The 19,084-nt window shown below is 41.6% G+C and overlaps 2 protein-coding genes across 2 annotated transcripts; both read right to left on the reverse strand.

Moving 5' to 3' along the window:
• Positions 1-5,302: 5,302 nt before the first annotated feature.
• Positions 5,303-6,467, reverse strand: apoc1 (apolipoprotein C-I). Its single transcript, XM_050046600.1, has 4 exons — positions 6,341-6,467; positions 5,905-5,974; positions 5,665-5,800; positions 5,303-5,549 (listed from the first exon to the last, which is right to left on the reverse strand). Exons 2-4 carry the CDS (start codon positions 5,957-5,959, stop codon positions 5,501-5,503), a joined length of 240 nt encoding a protein of 79 aa, XP_049902557.1. The 5' UTR covers positions 5,960-5,974; positions 6,341-6,467; the 3' UTR covers positions 5,303-5,500.
• A 6,807-nt stretch (positions 6,468-13,274) lies between these two features.
• apoeb (apolipoprotein Eb) lies at positions 13,275-15,576 on the reverse strand. The gene is made up of 5 exons (XM_050046594.1): positions 15,481-15,576; positions 15,163-15,224; positions 14,929-15,079; positions 14,472-14,759; positions 13,275-14,377 (listed from the first exon to the last, which is right to left on the reverse strand). Exons 2-5 carry the CDS (start codon positions 15,203-15,205, stop codon positions 14,032-14,034), a joined length of 828 nt encoding a protein of 275 aa, XP_049902551.1. The 5' UTR covers positions 15,206-15,224; positions 15,481-15,576; the 3' UTR covers positions 13,275-14,031.
• Positions 15,577-19,084: the final 3,508 nt, after the last annotated feature.

Here is a 19,084-nt window from a genome sequence, read left to right on the forward strand (position 1 = left end):
TGAATCAGTTTCATCTTCTTTGGTGCAAATGAAAGTGACAACAGGTGCAATGGAGAGGCAAAAGCAAGACAACCTCCATAAAGGGAATGGTTTTACATGTGGTAGTCACAGACAGTTGCTCTCTCCTTATCCTTCCTGACTGATTCTCCTCTAGTTTTGTGCTCTGCTAGTGCCCTCGTCACTACTGGTAGCATGAGGCAGTACCTGCAGCCCAATCAGGCTGCACAGGAAGTCCAGCTCCTCCAGAATGGCACATCCATATGTGCGATCGCAAGAAGGTTTGCTTTGTCTCCCAGCACAGTCTCAAGAGCATGGAGGAGATACCAGAAGACTGGCTGTTACCCAAGGAGAGATGGACAGAGCCATAGAAGGGCATCAACCCAGCAGTAGGACCGGTATCTGCTCCTTTGTGTGAAGAGGAACAGGAGGAGCAGTAAGCCCTAGGTTCCTCCTGGTGCAATAGGCCCTGGGTACCTCCTGGTGCAGTGGGCCCTGGGTTCCTCCTGGTGCAGCAGGCCCTGGGTTCTTCTTGGTGCAGTGGACCCTGGGTTCCTCCTGGTGCAGTGGGCCCTAGGTTCCTCCTGGTGCAGTGGGCCCTGGGTTCCTCCTGGTGCAGGACAATACCCAACCTCATGTGGCCAGTGTGTAGGCAGTTCCTGTATGACAAAGGCATTGATGCCATTGACCGGCCCTCTTGTTCCCCCGACCTAAATCAAATTGAGCACCTATGGGACGTTATGTATCGGTGCATCCGATGCCGCCAAGTACCACCACAGACTGTCCAGGAGCTCACTGATGCCCTGATCCAGGTCTGGGAGGAGATCCCCCAGGACACCATCCGCTGACTCATCAGGAGTATGCCCAGACGTTGTTGGGTGTGCAGACACTACTGAGTCACATTATGAGTTGCTGTGATAAAATTCACACAGGTTAGATCAGGCTGTGATTTAAATTTTTTACTTTGATTTTCGGAGTGATTTTGAATCCAGTCTTCAATGGGTTGATGATTTTGGTTTCCACTGACCGTTGTTACATCATTTTGTTCTCAACAAATTATACAATGTACATCAGTAAAAAAAATTCAGCTTGAATGATCAAGATCTGATGTTTGATTTTAGTGTTCCCTCAGTTTATTCACATACAAGACAAAACATCTTTGGTTTTAGGGTCATGGTGCTTTTAGTTTGCCACACTGGGAAGTATTTTTTCCACCGAATGAAACAGTGAAACCAGAATTTTTTCCAAACATGCACATTATAAAGGGAGTTTTCCTTATCTGGAAAGAGGGTTTAAGGACAGAGGGTATCATAATCTGTACAGATTGTAAATTCCCTTGAGGAAAGAGTGTAATATTGAGGTAAATAAAATAGACTTGACTTGATTATATTCTGTAATTAGAAAAGTCTGAAAAGGATATGCTCAGTGACTAACCAAGAAGTAGCGGTTTACTTGGCATCATAAACCATTTGAAGTGAAAGTGATTTAAAGTTAATGTCATCTGATGCAATATTATCCTAATCTGTGACCTCTGCACCCCATCTGCTGCCCACTGTCACTCTGTTCTCTTCATGGTAACAAATTTCAACGAACTCGGATGACTGGTGGATTATTAACCTAGCATAAACAGTGACTTTAGCCCGGGAGTTGTGAAATTGTCAGGAAAGCAGCCGTGTTGGCACTTGCCCTTTGGTACCAGCTATTGACACAAATTAACTGTTACCTGCCAGATACTGCTGGCTATTCTTTGGTAGCGTGATCATCTTAACTGCCCATTCATAGTCTAAATTAATCACTTGGTTAAAGTTCCGTAAATTCATTTAATCACATTGTGATCAGCCAGTGGTTGGTTGTTTATTTCAGTCAGGGAAGACTTGTTTTTTGATGTTCAGAAGTTGGTGGTAAGAAATACAGCATCAAAAGAACTTTAGTTAGGACGGCAGAGGAGATACCTGCACACCGATACCACTGAGATGGACAGCCACAAAAAAGGTTAACAGGCTGAGATCATTGCAAAAATTGTCTATTTATTTAGAATATCTGTGTACAAAAGGAAGGGTGCTCAAAGTGCAAAAATAATAAAAAGTGATTAAAAACAGTAGCAAACATTTCAGTCCTTGACTGTCATCAGTGCACTTTGTGCGCCCTTTTTTTATGCACGGCAGTCCTAAATAAATAGATTTTTTTTTTTTTGCATTGATCTCAGCCTGTAAACTTTTTATGTGGCTATCCAGCCCAGTTGCATCGGTGTGCAAGTATCTCCATTGATAAACTTTTTTGCTGCCCTAAGAAGGCGCAGTTTCACAGCAGCTCTACGACTTCGCAGTAGTTTTTCAACAAGACAGTAATATCTTACAGGTCTGCTTTTAAGCACACAAAAAAAAACAGAAAAAAATCTTGCTAAAATGGGACTTTATTGTCATTGTCAGGTTTTTGGTGCGATGAAACGCAGATGCACCTGGGTTTAATATAACAATGATTGTCCTCTGATTGCATTAAGGGACATATTTAAATAATGAACTGCAACCTTTAAAATATGTCTGAGATGAACAAAGGCCTCTTTTAATCTGCTAATATTCCAGCCTGTGGCGCCCTAAAGAACATTTAAACAGGGGTGGCCAGATGGGGTCACTGAAAAGAGTTAAGGAATTCCATGTTGATAGACTTTATTGTTTCATTTTACAGATAATATTACTAATCATCTGATGTGCATAGGCTTACAATGGTACAGTAAACATTTTGAGTTGCAATGCAAGGTACCCTGGGTGCGTTGGTTGTTGATGTTCTGGGGCACTGCGTCAAGTTCTGCCTGTTACATGCATTGTCTTCTTTCAAGATACACGTTTTCACAGGAAACTTAACATTTATATACAGTCTCTTTCAAAATAAACACACTACGTCGATACAACACTGTGAATTGACGTTTTTTTTCGTTCAACAAAACACGTGGTTAGGTTTAAGAAAAAAGAATAGGGTTTGGCTGTAGAATCTTATGGGAGGTGAACACCGTTCTCACGAGTGAAGGGTGACCCGGACATTTGCCACCTTAACTTTCGTCCTTGTCCCGCCATGTTTCCCCCTGATGCCGCTGGACGCCATTAAACCATAACGGCGACCAGCTGCGTATCATGCCGACGTTAAAGGACGGCTTTTTCATCGGTGTCTGACGCTGCAAGTCATTGCCCAAGTGCCAGATTTCGATGACTTCTCAGTGAGACCGGGCTCATCTTTACATGTTATATGATTCACTGTTCTTCAAATAGAATAGAATAGAAGTACACTGATTATAAGGGAAAAAACACTTTCTAGGAACCAGCCTTGTTAAGTCCTGTCCTGTTCATTTATTATTCATCCAGTACACTCACTGATGATACCGATGTTAACACAGGATTTATATCTTTTAACTTTTGTTTATTGATGTTTTTATTGCACTTTTTTCACATTGTTTCTTCAGAAAGATTATGCCAGACAAGGTGTTTATTACCTGGAATAAATGGCTGATGTGCACTGTCCAATACGCAGCAGAGGACAGGTGGCTCCTCAAAGGCCATGAATTCTTTATTATGGACACCTCAAAGTGTACGATCCTGTTTTATACCATGGTCATTTTCCAAAGGAAAAATAAAGGATAGGAAAAATAAAGGATAGGCAGCATCAGGGGGAAACATGGCGGGACAAAGACGAAAGTTAATGTGGTGAAAGTCCAGGTGCGGCAGGCGGGAAGGGCAGTGTACGGGTCCAACAAACCAGGACTTTCACCCGGGAGAGTTGTGTTTGTGTCCTGTTAGATTCTACAGCCAAACCCTGCTCTTTTTCCTAAACCTAACCACATGTTTTTGTTGCCTAAACCCAACCAGGACAGTGCATGAAACAGACAGAACTTGACACGGCGTCCCAGAATGTCAATAACCAACACACCCAGGGTACCTCGTACATCATAAGTGGACATGGAAAACCAAACGTCAATATGTGACGAGGTCGGAGTGAGAATGTGTTGGAATTTCACGTACAAATGATACGTTGCTGTCATAAAAAGCCTGAAGTAGCGAGCTGAATGGCTAATGGTTTGTGAGATGGTCGCAGATGCGCACAAAGTATCAGTAAGTTCAGAGGGCGTGTGTTTTTCTTGCAGCTTGTGTGTTAAGTCTCCATCCTGTGATGAAGCACGGAAGATTACACTTAGTGTTGCATATGAATTGTACACAGAGGTTTCGACTACCTTCATCTCTGTTGCTATGGTTACTCATACTATTACATAGGTAGCGTATTAACTTAGAATGGTTAACAGACAGTTTTACTGGGAGTACTTGGAGGCTGTCCATTGTCAGGTTTTAACGGACACCCTGCAACCAATCAGAATCAAGTATTCACCCAGACCATGGTATAAATTCAAATTATGTCGCAAAAACAATCATCTCTTGACAGAGAGGCAACATAACCATTTGGTGTGGTGAGCAGAGCAATGAGTCATGTGAAGAGGTCAGCAGTCAGAGGGCAGGTTGTAGGCTGAAGATGGGGACCTGTTTACTCTGTGGTTTAATTATGTGGCAATTTAATCACAGCATTTTTACTTCATTTAAATACTGTAATTACAGGAAACAAACATTTACTGGGAACAAGCCTTATCAAGTTTAGGGGAGACTCGTGGGTACCCTTAGAGCCCAGTTTCAATCACACATCCTGAGGTGAGAGTTCAAAGAACCACTTAGAAAATAGTCATGCCAGTTGTTCTCTTGCCAAAATGTAGCCTCTGTCAAGTTATGCCAATATGGTTGGTACCAGTGGTACTGCTCACTTTGTCAAGTTTCACAAGGTACCACTACCTTTGCAACTGCTTTAAAATGATTGCACCACAGCCTCTTTAAAATAGTAATCTGGATGGCCATATCTTTCCTCTTTTAGGGCACCACTGATTTCCCCCACAATATCTGATAAATATCCTGTAAATATTAATTTAAGTTTTATTTTGCTGGCTGTAAAAAGTAATATTTGAAATAAACAAATAAATCTGTAAATTGGCTATGTCCATCCCAGTTTCTTGCATACATTATCCATTGTTTTATGAAATTTCAAAGAACATTTAGGTTAAGTCTAAGTCTAAAAATAAGTGAGTGTCAACCCGCCAGTTATTTTTTTTAATCAGTTAGGAATGAAAAGATTTGCAGTGATCTGTATAAAATATGGAGGCCATACTGTTATACACCAGAACTGTTTGTGTGTTTGTTTACTTTTTTTATTCAATACACTTCATTCTTATATTATTTCCAGTGAGAAAAATGGATATATAAATAATAATAATAAAATGTTTTCTTTTGATGTCTTTATTGCACTTTTTCACATTGTTTCCTCCAAAAAGATTACATTTAAATTAATCTACAAAAAACACTGACAGAGAGGCAACACAACCATTTTCTGTGGTGAGCAGAGCGTTGACTTGTGTGAAGAGGTCAGCGGTCAGACGGCAGGTTGTAAGCTTGAGACTGGGACCTGTTTACTGTCTGAGTCATTGAGTTCTTGTCTTCACCCACTCAATAAACTCATTGAGACGGGCCCTAATGAGGAAAGGGACAAAAATTGCGTTATCACAGAATCAATGTGTGCACGTGCATACCTGTGTGTGTGTGTGTGTGTGTGTGTGTGTGTGTGTGTGTGTGTGGGCGCGCTTACCGTGAACTGACTACAAATTCGCTGGTTTGGAAATCATCATAGCTGGTCTTGAACTGTTCACCCAGTTTTTCGCCCACCTGAGACACCTGCTCGGTAAACTTGGCGAACTTCTGCTCGATGGTGTCCTCCTGGGCCTCTGCAGGTGAGAGCCACAGACAGAGACACAGTTACACAACGAGAAGGAAGAAATAAAATAACAAAAACGTGTTATTTTAAGGGCTTATCTAACACAAGACCTACCTGTGTATGCAACCAAAGCCAGCATCAGCACGGCAATTGCAAGGTACAGTCTCATCTTGGCTGTGGCTCTCTGAGGAGGGAGGACAGACACAAGGGTCATGACACAAGGATCAAAAGGGTTTCACTTTTTCTTTTTTTCTTTTTTTTTTTTAAATAGCGCCCTCGTGCGTCAGCACCACAGCCACTGGACAGCGCCCTTTGCGTCGAGCCCGCCCGTTATAAATGTATGACCAACAACTAAAAGCCTAATATCTTTGTGGTTGCTTTTTCTCATTGCGTTTTAACCGTATTAACGCCTTCTAACACGCAGAAATAAGTAACATCAGAGCCAAACTTTTGGACAAACACAAACTCTAATTTGTCTTCAAGCTTTTCTGAAGTTAAGATTATTTTGTTGCAGCTGTAGGTGTGATGCAAATGAAATTGCCAGACATACCTGCTGTCCGTCTCAGAGGAGGAAAACAATCGAGTGTGTTGGAGCGCCTGTGTGTGTTCCTCTTTATAAAGCGCGCTCGGTGCATGGAGGGTGACGCACAACACCAGACTTCAGTCAACATGTACACGTGGAGACCTTGAGGTGTCACTGCCCCCTTTATTGACCAGCACTACCAGTGCCGATGTTATTGCATTAAAAGATAATGATTATGATAAAGACGCCACTGAGCAAATCAGCGCGGTGCCTAATTACATAATGCGGTGAGATTATATGCAGCACGCTGATGAGGGGAATCTGGTTAAAGTCATCAACCACCACCACTGTGTGCAGTCTCTACTCATGGGTGTGAATAGAGACCAGCAGATGGGTGATTTTATTATCAGAAATGTGTCCCTGTTGCATATTTAGTGTAACATAAAACAGTGATGTGATCAGAGTTTATCTGTCAGCTGTGATGGTGTCAATAGATATGGTGAGATGTGATGCAGGAGGAACATAGTTCAGCACTGATAACATTATTACCAATGGACCTGAGCTATTTGGAAGCTCCTTTGGACCTGAAGTGTTGGCCAGCCAAGCATGAACTCAGATAGCCTTACATTTATTGGTCATGGCTAATCAAGATGTTTTATATAAAGCAACTGGACTGCTTCGGAGCCAGATTTGAGTGTCCTGGGCCTGAAGCTGTAGGTTTGTGAGAATGATGCACATTGTAAAACGTCAATTAAAAGCCTAGTCCCAATTAAAGGCCCAGTCCCTTGTACTAGCCCGATGTGACTACACATTTTGACCAATAAACACCTGTCTCATTTCGGCCTGTTTACACGAAAACAATCTACTGAAAACGCAATTGTTTGAAAAAATTTCCAGTTCAAACGACAACGTTTTGATAACAATCAACAATTTGCACACTGATCCTCAAAAATGACCAAAACGCTGTAGTATACATGCCAGGCCAGTAGCTGGCAGTGTGACTTTGTAATGACATAACAGGTGCCTGTGCACATGCGCTTCCTTCTACAGAGTGGCGATGTATAAACACACAAAATGGCAACCGCACGAATGTTTGTCTGGACGGACAATGACATTGAGTTGCTACAGTAAATCTACACTTTGCTGGAGAAGCGTTGATAAATTCAACAGGGTGAGCAGCACAAACAGAGCTCAGCATTGTTGTTGTGATGGTCGACTTTCTCGCGCATGCCTAGTGACTGGAACTGTAACGCGCATGTGCGAAAAGTCTCCGTTTTCAGAGGAATTGCATATTGCAAGTTTACATGACAGCGGAGGCGGTAATGTTTCCAGAAGATTGCACTCTGGAACCCGTTTTCAAAACGTTACGTTTTCAGGCACCCGAAACGCCGCTGTCGTGTAAACGATCAGCCGCAACGCGACTAAAGATTACCGTTTTCGGATTTGAATATAAACAGGAGCTTAGATTCCTGGTCTGGTTGCCAAGCAGTTCATTTTTATAGAAGTTTTTTGGATATATGAAACCAGGTTTTTGTCTACCCATGTGACCTAATGTTAGTTGAACTGAACTGAATTGAATGCCTTTATTGTCATTGTACTTTACAATACAACAAAATCAGGAGTGCTACTCCACCATGGTGCATACAATACAACATATAAATACAATAAATACAACACAAAAGAGCAATAATGCGATAAAGTGCAGTGAGTGGACTGCATTTGTTTAACTATGTTTGTTTAGTGAAATTATTAAGCTATCAATAAATCTGGTGGTTCTGGATTCTATGGACCAGAGGCTAACGGTTCGAAAAGGTGGTGGCTGGGATGTGTATTGTCCTTAATGATGTTATTGGCTCTTGAGAGTGCGGCAGTTTGCAGTGACTGACAGAGAGATGAAGGGGACAACCAACGACCTTCTCTGCTGTCTTGATGATTCTCTGAAGAGCCTTTGTGTCTGCACCAGAACACCCAGCAAACCACACAGAAATACAGCATGAGAGGATGCTCTCGGATGTGGATCTGTAAAAGGACACCAGCGAGTAGTTAGCTGTTTAGTTAGTGCATACATGTTGGGGAAATGTGGGGAAATGAAGGGGAGTCTAGATACAGGACTTCTTTAACCCTTTCTATTCCCTTATCCTTCACTGTTGCCTCACTCATAGAGTCATAATCAGAATAGAATATTGCAGAGAAGTGGGTTACAACTCAGGAACTGTACTTTGTGCGAGGTGTGATATGAGACGATGCCAGATTGCTGTGTATTGTGAGAGTCTGCCCTTCAAGACGCATCGTATCCTTTCCAAATGTAGCGTGCTGGTTAGGTCACGTAGCCACATATTGTAGGTTGGCACTGTTGTTCCTTTCCATGACATTAGTAATAGCTTGTTGTCCTTGTTTATAGCTGTATGTCTACTCTGCTTACTGAAAAATATTCCTTGTATGTGTACACATACTCGCCCGATAAAGCTGATTCTGATTGGAGGTTTAAGTATCATTATTATAGATGCAATAACTACAAGCAAGCAATACCAAATATTGATTTGATCAAAGTGGAGCTAAATTCAATTGAATTATGAATGAATCTGTGACTATGCAGTAAGATGATGGTACTCTGGTTTGTAAAATATTCATTAGAAAATTAACTGGTAGCTATGTAGTATAAGTTCAATAAATCCATCTGATATGTTGTGGACTAGAAGCATAAATTAGCATACAATGGAAATACTCAAGTAAAGTACAAGTACCTGGAAATGTAGGCCACAGCATGTAGTTACTTTACACCCTGGCCTTATTGAATATATTGAATGTATTTAGTTAATGGGGCAGAGGTGATAGTCTTCACTCTGAAGCAGACTGCTATCCTGTGTTGCTGTACTTTGTCCCTTTGCTGTTCTTCTAAGAATCCCATTGTCTCATTCAAAGTTCTCTTTTATCCAGAGCTTCCCTTTTTTAAAGGGAAGCAGGTCAGACAATGCCCCATGGTCCATCTTGTAAGTTAGCATGCAACAGAAAAACAGTACAGTCAGATGAACTGCAGTAACCCCTCATTACAAGTGTGACCTGAGTTAGCGCCAGGAAGTCTGTGTCTGATGGTCTGAAGGCTTCATCACTGCTTAACATATCTGTTTTCACACCGAGTGGTCTGCTACAAAGGGCCAAATGCCCATTTGTTGCTGATGACTCAGCCTATAAGGTGCTAACACTATGATGAATAGCCCACAATTGAGTTAAATGCGCCTTCACATGCCTCAACACCCACACATTACCTCTGAAAGGCTAAATCTCCATCTCTTTTGTCATGAAGTGGCCAGTGAGTTTATGTATGAGCTTGTGCTTGCGTGCATATGAGCTTCTCTTGAATAATTGTAGGAGGCACACGGCGTGAAAGTGCACGTCTTGCGTGCTCCCAATTTGCAATAACAAGCTTACAAAGAGGCTGTTTTTGTGTTTGGCCGAGGGCTCCTGTGGTGACTGATTTTGTGTGCCAGCTCTGAAGGGGAAGGAAAGGATGGAAAGAAGAGAGGGGGGGTGTAATAGGAGGTAAAATCTCTGCATGGGGTGTTTTTGGGAGGGTTACTTGCAGTCATGGGCTAGCTAGCACCTGCGAGTTTGCTGGGACTTTTTTTTTTTATTAGTTGCTGGGCAGTACTCAGAGTGCAGACACCCTATAGGAGCAGACGGAGCAGAAGTGCTGATCTGGCAGGATGCTTGTGGTTTTCCTGTTTTTACCATCCATGACTGCTCCTTGCAACAACAGACAGTTTAATGTAGGAGTTTCACTTGTCTGTTTCTAAATAAACACAGGTTCCTGACAGGAGTGATATCATAAGGCACAAACACATAGTCATGGTGTTAGTCATTCTTTCACTTTACATGCAATGCCCTTTAACACAGATAGAAAGGGTAAACATGTTTTCTTGCGACACGATGAGGTTGTTTTGTAAAGGAGAGAAGCTTATATTAATAAATGATTGACTTCAGAGACCAATGTGCAACTAACTTAACATATACATGTTACATAAGATTATTTGGGGGCATTTGCCTTTAATTTTGATATCATACAGTAGGTAGTTTAGCAGGAAATGTGAGGACAGAGAGAGACGGCTGATATCCAACAAAGGCCTCCAGTCCGATTCAATCTATGGATGTTCAGTAGCAGACCCTCAGGCCACAGTAACAGCCCAGCTCAAACTCACTATCATGACATGCAAGTATCAGTTTTATTAGACTAATTCTCAAGTTGTCATGAATTCTTATTTCATACTTGTATCTTAATTTTACACACCTCAGAGAGACTTTTAAGCCGTCACTAGCTCCTTGATTAAAATCCCTGGAAAAGTATGTGTGTTCTGCTTTTGAAACTCACAAGGTTTGTGTTTCTTTATGAGGCGAATATAGTTTACTTTATCTCCCAAAAACGAAAACACAGCTGCATCTTGGTGCGGCATGGATTCAAGCGGAGGGGTCAGAGGAGAGGAGAGGATATGATCAAGGGACAAATGGTGTCCTCTGCTGGCCTCTGCTCTGCACTTCAAAGGAAAAATCCTGCTGGGTCTCATAAGCATAACTTTTTTTTTATTGGACAAGTGAGTGATCTGAGTTTAGGACAATCATAGCCATCTTTTTCCTCTCATGCACGTTCAGACGTGTTGCAGGCCTAAAATCTCTTTTGGATTTACATCCCTTGCAGTCACTATTGTGTGGGAAGGTTTCCGATTGGGGACAGATTTGTTTCTTCAAGGAATGCTTCACACACAACATGACCATTTGTGTGTCACTTAGTCATGCTGTGTAACCTTGCATTCATGGAGAAGTCCAAGTCCCATTTATCCACTTGTTTTCTCAGTACTTCCCAAACACATGAATTTTCCAACCTTATTACTTAAGACTCGACTGAAAGGGAAACTTATTTATGCTCTCTTCACAGCCAGACTCCAGTAAAAGGGTTTTTGTAGTGATAATGCATGTGTTTGGGAAGCACTGAGCATACGACTGGATAAATGAGACTTGGGTTAGACTGCACGAGCTGTGTGAGAGTTTGTGAACAGATGTTTTTATATAGTTTCACTGTTGGTACTTAATAATGTTATGTAATAAATCGTTCATCATACTTTGAATTCAACTTTTCTGTATGAATTTACAGTAGCACACCATGACTAAGGGCCCGTCCCAATACCCCCCTTAGCCCTAACCCTTGGCCCTACCCCTAGATTTGCGCATTCCCGCGAGGGGTAGGGGTGTCCCAATTCCTTTTTGCGTCTAGAGGTAGGGGGCATAACGAGGGGTAGTGGATATGAAACTAGCTCTTCGGAGCGAGGGATTACAGATGCTGACTTGCCAGCGAGGGGTAGACGTTGCCATGGCTACCACCGAGCAAGAGACGGGGAAAAAAGTTCATACATGTACGTATAATTTCGCAAATAAACATGGAACTTTTGTGAAAACGTTTTCGAATAACTGTATTTGTGTAGAGAACGGTATACCAATTTTTTATTGCTAGTCAGGATTGGAGTTGACAGAAAGCTAGCCAGCTAGCTAACCTCATCGTCGTCAGGTTGCTTGTTAGCTAGCTAGCTAGCTCGCACTATCTGGCATCTGTCATCTGTCCTGTTCTGCAAAATTGTCAGATTTTTCACATTATGATAGCACACCAGCGCTCGTAATGTTAGCTGGTTAGCTAGCTAGCTAGCTAGCTAGCAGAAGTCCCCTGTTGTACATGTCATTTCACCGTCTGTGATTCATCAAACAAAGCATGATGAATACAGCAAACGCAATCGGTAGGATGGACTCACCTGGAGACCCTATTGTAGATGCCGGTTGGAAATGTAGATGGCTCACAGCTTCCTGTTTCAAATAGTTACGTATACGTGATTTCAACCACTACCCCTCGTCGCTTCATTTCAAGGCCCTTGCCCACTACCCCAAGGTAATGGGCAAGGGCTAGAGGTAGGGCCAAGGGCTATGGGGTAGTGGACAAGGGGGGGTATTGGGATTGGGCCTTACTGATATAAAAAAAAAAAGGCTCATTATGTGGGTGAAGTTTTCCTTTAATGGTTGTAAGACCTGTCAGAAAACATATCCTTTTTTGGCACTTTGCCTTTATTCAATAGCTGACAGTTGGAAGACAGACAGCAAACTCCTTCCAGAAACTAACACTGCAGTTTAATGATATGCATCTTAACCTCGAGGCCACCAGGATGCACATGCTTACAAACTTAAACGTGCATGTGGGCACACTGTCTGAAAACCCTATCTGTGCTTGTAGGACTATCTTATTGGCGTGTCTGAGCACATCTGTGTGTTTGTAAACGCTCTGATGCAAGGCTTATAATGTGATCTGAGCCGAGATAAAGGTGGAAATGATAGTGTCCCCGTAATGAGAATTCAGTGAAGGGCACAGCGTGTTCCTAAAAGCCTGCAGGGATCAAGAGAAAGGAATCTGGGAACACATCTTTACAAGTCTGGGCTAGAAATAGCAGGCTGAGAAATTGTGGGGGGGTTGTCTGTATGGGGAGAGCGGACCGAAACTTTGGGTGGAGTACAGGTACAGAGAGCTAGATTCATTGCTCCTGTCACAAAAGTTAAGACTGGATGAAACAAAGAAGGCATGGGCCTCTGTGATCATGTGTGTGTGCATTAGGAGGTGTATAAGTGCTTCAGGTACATGCTTTATATAACTAGCCCCTGACATTATATCCAACAAGTGATAAATGTAATGTGTATTGATTTAACTCTATCATAGGCTGCTCAAGATATAGTAATAGCACATGTAGTGCCTTTAAGACTGCAATTCTTCTTGAGATTATTTTAGACATATTCAAACTGCTTTTGAGGCTAAACATACACCACTGGACCAGAATTAGCTTTGTGAAGACTTGTAAGTGTAACTGAACCTCACCCTAAATAATAGATCACTCTTTAATGTTTGATCAGAGGAAAAACAAGCAGCGGAAGCAGAGCGTCTTTTTCTAGGTTTTTTTATTCACTCAGCACTGTTCAGCGCACCGACAGTGTACTTACAGTGAGCAGCATGGTGGGCATATGACATGTGACTCATGAGAGACTGAAGAACAGACAGGCAGCATTACACTTGTCAGAAATGCATGGAGCCATTTTACATTCCACTTCTCTGCGAAGCACAACATGAAATGCAAACAATACAGAAGGGCATTTTAGTGGTTCACCTTTAGAAATAAAAAACACACACGTTACTGTATGTATCATTTGATCGTCAGCATTATTCAGTGCATTTATTGAAATGAAAGACACTTGTGTTTGGTGCATTTAGGGATGATATGGGCTTGGATCCCTGCCTATGAGGCTCAGCAGTTATATTTACAACCAAACAAAATGTAGAAAATTCAATACAAAACGTTTTGGGGGGGAAGGCAGCTAGAACAGTTGATTAAAAGTAGAAAAGCGAAGCATATTACAAATAATTGTCTCCTGTTTGTGTATTAAAGGCTGTTATTGACTGGGGTGCCTGTGTTCAGTGATGAAGGGAGTTGATAAGAGAAGAGAGGGTGACTGTGCAGAAGAACCCAACAGACGCTTAGCTGCTGACTGCTCTGTAAAAGATACACCTCATCCTCCCTCCTTCAGCTCATCAACCCTCTTATCCTTAACAAAAAAGCACCCCACTGAAGATATCATCAGTAACTCTCAACACCCCCTCTTCCCCCCTCTTTGCCAGGGTGATAAGAAATCAGAGTCTGTCTTTAAGAAGTGGTGGTCTCCTTGACCTTATCCATGACGTTCTCAATCTGCTCACGGAGCTGAGTGGCGTAGGGGGAGAGCATCTGTGTCAGCTCGTCGATCTTGCCTTCCAGGGAGGTGCGCAGGTCCTGGGCGGTGGCCTCCAGCTGGGTCTTGATGCCCTCAGCCTGGTCTTCCAGCTGCTTGCCCAAGCCCTCAGCCTGGGTCATGAGCAGGGTTGAAATGTCACTCAGCTTCTGGTTGGCGGTGTCACTGGCCTGCTGGACGTAGGGCTCAACCTGTTCCCTCACGGCATCCAGGTTCTGGGTGGTGCGGGACTGGAGCTCACCCAGGTAGGTGGCCACAGTGCTGAGGTGAGGGGGGTAGAAGAAAAAGACATTTAGAGTTCATATTAACAAAGACAAGAAAGAGTTAAAAGTGCACAAGCCTCCGCAAAACTTACTTGCGGATCTCCTCGGTGTCCTTGTTCAGGCGCTTCTTCAGCTTGTTGGAGTAGGTGGTGATGCGGCCGTGGACGTCGTCACTGTTCTGCTCCACCATGGTCTTGAGCTCACCCAGATACTCGGTGCTGCGCTCCTTGGCGTCGACCATGTCCTTCTGGAGCCTGTTGGCCAGGAGCTGCAGGTCCTGAGACAGCTGGCCGGTGGAGGCATCAGTGTAGGGGGCCAGCTTGGTCTGGAGTTCATCTCTGTATGTTGTCAGCTCTGCCATGCTGTCAGTGATCAGAGTGCTGGAAGCAGGAAAACAAGATGATCAGACATGAGGACAAATGTAAGCATACCGAGAGGTCAGGGAGGACAAGATTTGGAAATCACAGACAAATGTATAAACTAGGAAAGAGAAGACGTGGAAGTAAAGCTCACTGAAAAGTTGACAAGAGGATGATGAAGTTCACTTACTCTAGCTCCCTGCTGAGCTGAGAGGCCTTGAGGTCTTTCACAGCTCCCTCGGCTTTGTCATTCAGGTCAGCCACATACTGCCAGAAGCGGTTTACGCTGTCCTCCCAGCTTGGGGTGGCATCAGCCTGGCGCACAGCACGGGCATTGCAGCCTATTGTGGGAACATGTGAAGTGGTTAGACATCAGATTTGATAAAAATAGTTAATGTTAGTCTTCTATCAGTAGTGCACTTACCTGTGATGACTGCCAAAGCGAGGATCAAAGCAACAGCCTGCATGATTGTTGGACAGATACACCTGTGGATTAAAGGAGGAGAAATGTGAGCAATCAACAACAATGCAAGTATATGCAGCAGAGATGGATTTTTAACTCCATCTAACTACAAGAAAATGTTTCATAGAAAGCAATTCAGTCAAAGTTTTAACAGATGTAAATAAACACAGCCTCTATCTGAGCATTAAACAGAAAAGACAACCTTAACAGAAAGCAGCTTTTGCATAAAGTCGTATTTAATAAGAAGCCACGAGGTCTCGGTGCGCTCCTTCCACTCACCTGTGAGCTTGAGCTTCCTCCGTGCTCCCTGGACGGTGACTGACGGCTTTTATACAGTGGCAGGAGACTACTGCTGCTGCTGCTGCTGCGCGTGTGGCGCGAGGCGGGGAGGAGGCGCGCGTTCACGTGGTGATGATGATTTGTCCGCACGGATTCCTGTTTGCCTCCACGCAACCTGCCAGCACCAACACCACGTCCGAAGTTCTCACAGATTTGCATTTCCATTGCATTGTGTGAGCGGGCGATTGAGCAATCAGGCTGCAACGAGAGTGACAGGGTGAAAGTTTCACGTTCAGTGTTTGTGTTTTTAACACAGCGGAATTTACAAAGTTTCAAAAGCAGCGAAACTTTAATGTGTTGCTGCCAGAGGTAGAAAGTAGTGAAGTACATGTTCTGGTGAAGTAATTTGGGATACTTTATGCGCTGCTTTATTCTTTAGTCCACTCAGAGGTGAAAATACATGAGATGTGCTACTCAACATAGAGCTGAACCCTGAACTGCTTTATTTACAGGGGTGGATGAAGTACCTGAACGACACATTTGAGTAAAAGTACAGATATTTTAACAGAAAATGACTTTGGTAGAAGTTAAAGTCACCTTTTACAATATTACTTGAGTAAAAGTACTAATATATCTAATATTTATTGTACTTAAGTATCAAAACTAATTTTATAAAATTAAATCTACTTAAGATTAGAAATAAAAGTAAAGATATTTTACCAGAAAATGACTTTGGTAGAAGTTAAAGTCACATGTTACAATATTACTTGAGTAAAAGTATTCATGTATCTAATATTTACTGTATTTAAGTACCAAAATTAATTTTATGACATTAAATCTACTTAAAATTGAAAGTAAAAAATACAGCTATCTTACCAGAAAATGGCTTTGGTAGAAGTTAAAGTCACCTTTTACAATATTACTTGAGTAAAAGTACTAACTACTTAAGTATCAAAACTAAGATATTAAATCTATTTAATTGTAAAGTACAGATACATTTACATTAAATTTGGAACTATTTAATATTGCGCACCTTACGTGCAGGTAATGAGAGTTAGGATTAAGTTTGGCGGAGTGATATATGGAAGATGTGAGATGCCACTATTGTTGTCGATGTTCAGTTGTCCCACGTTCTTTTTGGGACATTAAAGTGGATCAAGTTACACAGAGGAGCTGTGCCTGTGCTCTGACATCACCTCCTTTGGTAGTTAATTCAGTAACTGGTATGTTCATAGGTAAGACAGGAGAGAGAAACCTGCCTTACAGTATTATATATATTACATATATATACCTGGTGAAGTACTGAAAGTTGAAGTACAAGTAAAAGCTGTTCATAAAAAAGCAAGCGGTCAGAATTTGGAGAATTATGAAGTTCATTTCTTCTTTTTACTTAAAATGGAGCCTAAATTATACTTCAAGGAAAAAAGGGTCTTTTTCACAACTTAAAGAATTTAAAAAACAAAATCCAGTTTTTCCATTCCTTCATTTCCTTTCCTCCCTCCCTCCTTTTTTTGCAATCAATAAGCAATGAAGATCCTTTAGGGAAATGCATTTGAGTAAAAGTTAAAGGTGATAGAAATATAAAAACTCAAGTAAAGTTGCATACTCTCAAAAAATACTTAAGTACTATGTTACATTACATCACTGCTTATATACTATTTTCAAGCGGAGCACGTGATTTGTGTGAATCTGTAAAGTCACTATAAGGCTGCCAAATAAAGAATATCAACGTGGTGCGGTGTAAGGCGCAATGTTTCCTTTGGGGAGTGGAAATAGCATAAAAATTAAACACTCATTTAAACCACAGTGATCTTACATGTGTAATCTACTCAAGTACAATACTCGAGTAAATGCCCCTCCAGATTAATACATCTTCTGTTGTCTATGCAAGAGGCCTGTCTTGTTAAATTTTGATCTAACTGACCTGTAAATTCTTGTTTTAAATGTTTTGTTTGTTTTTTGTCTGTTTTTGTTTCATTTGCTGCTGTTAATGTTCTATTTTTCCATTTTTGCCAAACAATTTAAAAGTGCAATAATCCTATAATGTTGTTCTACTTGAAAATTCAGTCAACAAAGTGGGGGAAAAATAAATAAAATGCATAACAAGGACACACGCTAAAAAATAAAACCACTTTAGTAAATGTACGTAGTTACAGTCCGTCACTGAAAACTAAAAAAAGACTTTTTTTTTTTACACTTATCAGATGAATGAGTAACTTTTAAGCGTGATGGAATGATTCAGAGTGTTATGCAACTGTATATAAAGGACATGGATTTAGCAACAGTGTGTAAAACTGTAATTTCACAAGTGACATATGTGCTCTTGATACTAAAGTGTAATTTGAGTTAATGTTATTTTTTTTATGGTGGTATGGCTACTTTTACGCAGGTAACTTGTTTGAGCCATTCTCCTGCTTCTGAACATCACAGGTTTTCTGCCAAGTGACCACAACTTTGCAGGTTGTTGCCGGATCATTAGCATCAACTCTTTCACACATGCATTTCAATCCATATTGAAATGCAGCGTCGACTACTGACACCCCACCTACCCGCCCCCCACAGACACACAACCCCCAACACATATGGCCTCTTTGCATGTCAATCCCACTCACATATTTCAAGCCGTGAATGGTGCATATGTGAGTTTTCTGTCTTAAGATCATATGCACCAGAGAGTATTTTCTATGTACTGTATTTGTACTTTTTCATAGCACAGAGCTTTAAATTACCAGTTAGCGCCTGAAGCTGTCAGCACGAGGTGGGCATGTTGGGGCTTGGGGGACACTCAGGTACAGCGAGCCCACTTTACAAAAGAAGGATTACAGGTAATAAAATACAGAGAACATGAAGTGTTTTATTACCTGTAAACCCGACGCTGAACAAAAGAAGTAATTCTACAAAAACAAAACTGAAATCACATCTGCTCTGATGTTGAGGAAGAAATTTCCAAGATTTTGAAATAGGCACAGGAAAGGGGATGTTTGATGCAGAAAGAAAGATTTGACTTCAGCTTATTGAGCAATACATTTGTTTAGTAGCAGAACATGAGCAAAAAAAATATATTTTTCTGTTCTGACGAAGATTGCACAAACTCAAACACCGACTTCCCTATTCACAGTGTGAGCTTTACCGTTTGATCACACAAACCAGAAACTAGTGAGGTTAATGCCATACCCTGTGTGAAAGCTATAGGTTCGGCAGTATTTGAACAAAACTGTGAATTTGAAACATACATTGTAAAGTGATTTAATTACAGCTTATGTTGAACCACTGTCACCTCTCTATGAATTCAGCCTTGAGCTCTTGTTAGCAGTACATTAAAGGTAGGGTCGTATACTGTAACTCTTCTGCCATATGAACAGTAATATTTTGTGATTTGATGTCGTAAGATGACTGTAAAGTGACTTACTTTAAATAGAGCACCACATGTTTACCCCACCAGCAATGACATACTGTATCAGTGTTTGTTTTTCTGCTGTTAGTTATGATAAAACAACAGCTCTGATTTCATCACAGCCCGCATGTAATACCCTTTGTCCTTTAGGACTTGGCCTCTTTGTTGTCATTTTTCACAGAAACCCAACTTTACACAGGAACAAAGTTT

The sequence above is a fragment of the Epinephelus moara genome, chromosome 6, assembly GCF_006386435.1.
Source record: "Epinephelus moara isolate mb chromosome 6, YSFRI_EMoa_1.0, whole genome shotgun sequence".
Taxonomy (NCBI): Eukaryota; Metazoa; Chordata; class Actinopteri; order Perciformes; family Serranidae; genus Epinephelus; species Epinephelus moara.

Coding starts and splice junctions, on each gene's coding strand:
- apoc1 (XM_050046600.1), bottom strand. CDS start 5,959: ATGAGACTGTACCTTGCAATTGCCGTGCTGATGCTGGCTTTGGTTGCA. Junction 5,801..5,904: donor GGCTTTGGTTGCATACACAG/GTAGGTCTTGTG, acceptor TCTCACCTGCAG/AGGCCCAGGAGGACACCATC. Junction 5,550..5,664: donor GAATTTGTAGTCAGTTCACG/GTAAGCGCGCCC, acceptor TTTCCTCATTAG/GGCCCGTCTCAATGAGTTTA.
- apoeb (XM_050046594.1), bottom strand. CDS start 15,205: ATGCAGGCTGTTGCTTTGATCCTCGCTTTGGCAGTCATCACAG. Junction 14,760..14,928: donor CAGCTCAGCAGGGAGCTAGA/GTAAGTGAACTT, acceptor TCCTGCTTCCAG/CACTCTGATCACTGACAGCA. Junction 14,378..14,471: donor GACACCGAGGAGATCCGCAA/GTAAGTTTTGCG, acceptor CCCTCACCTCAG/CACTGTGGCCACCTACCTGG.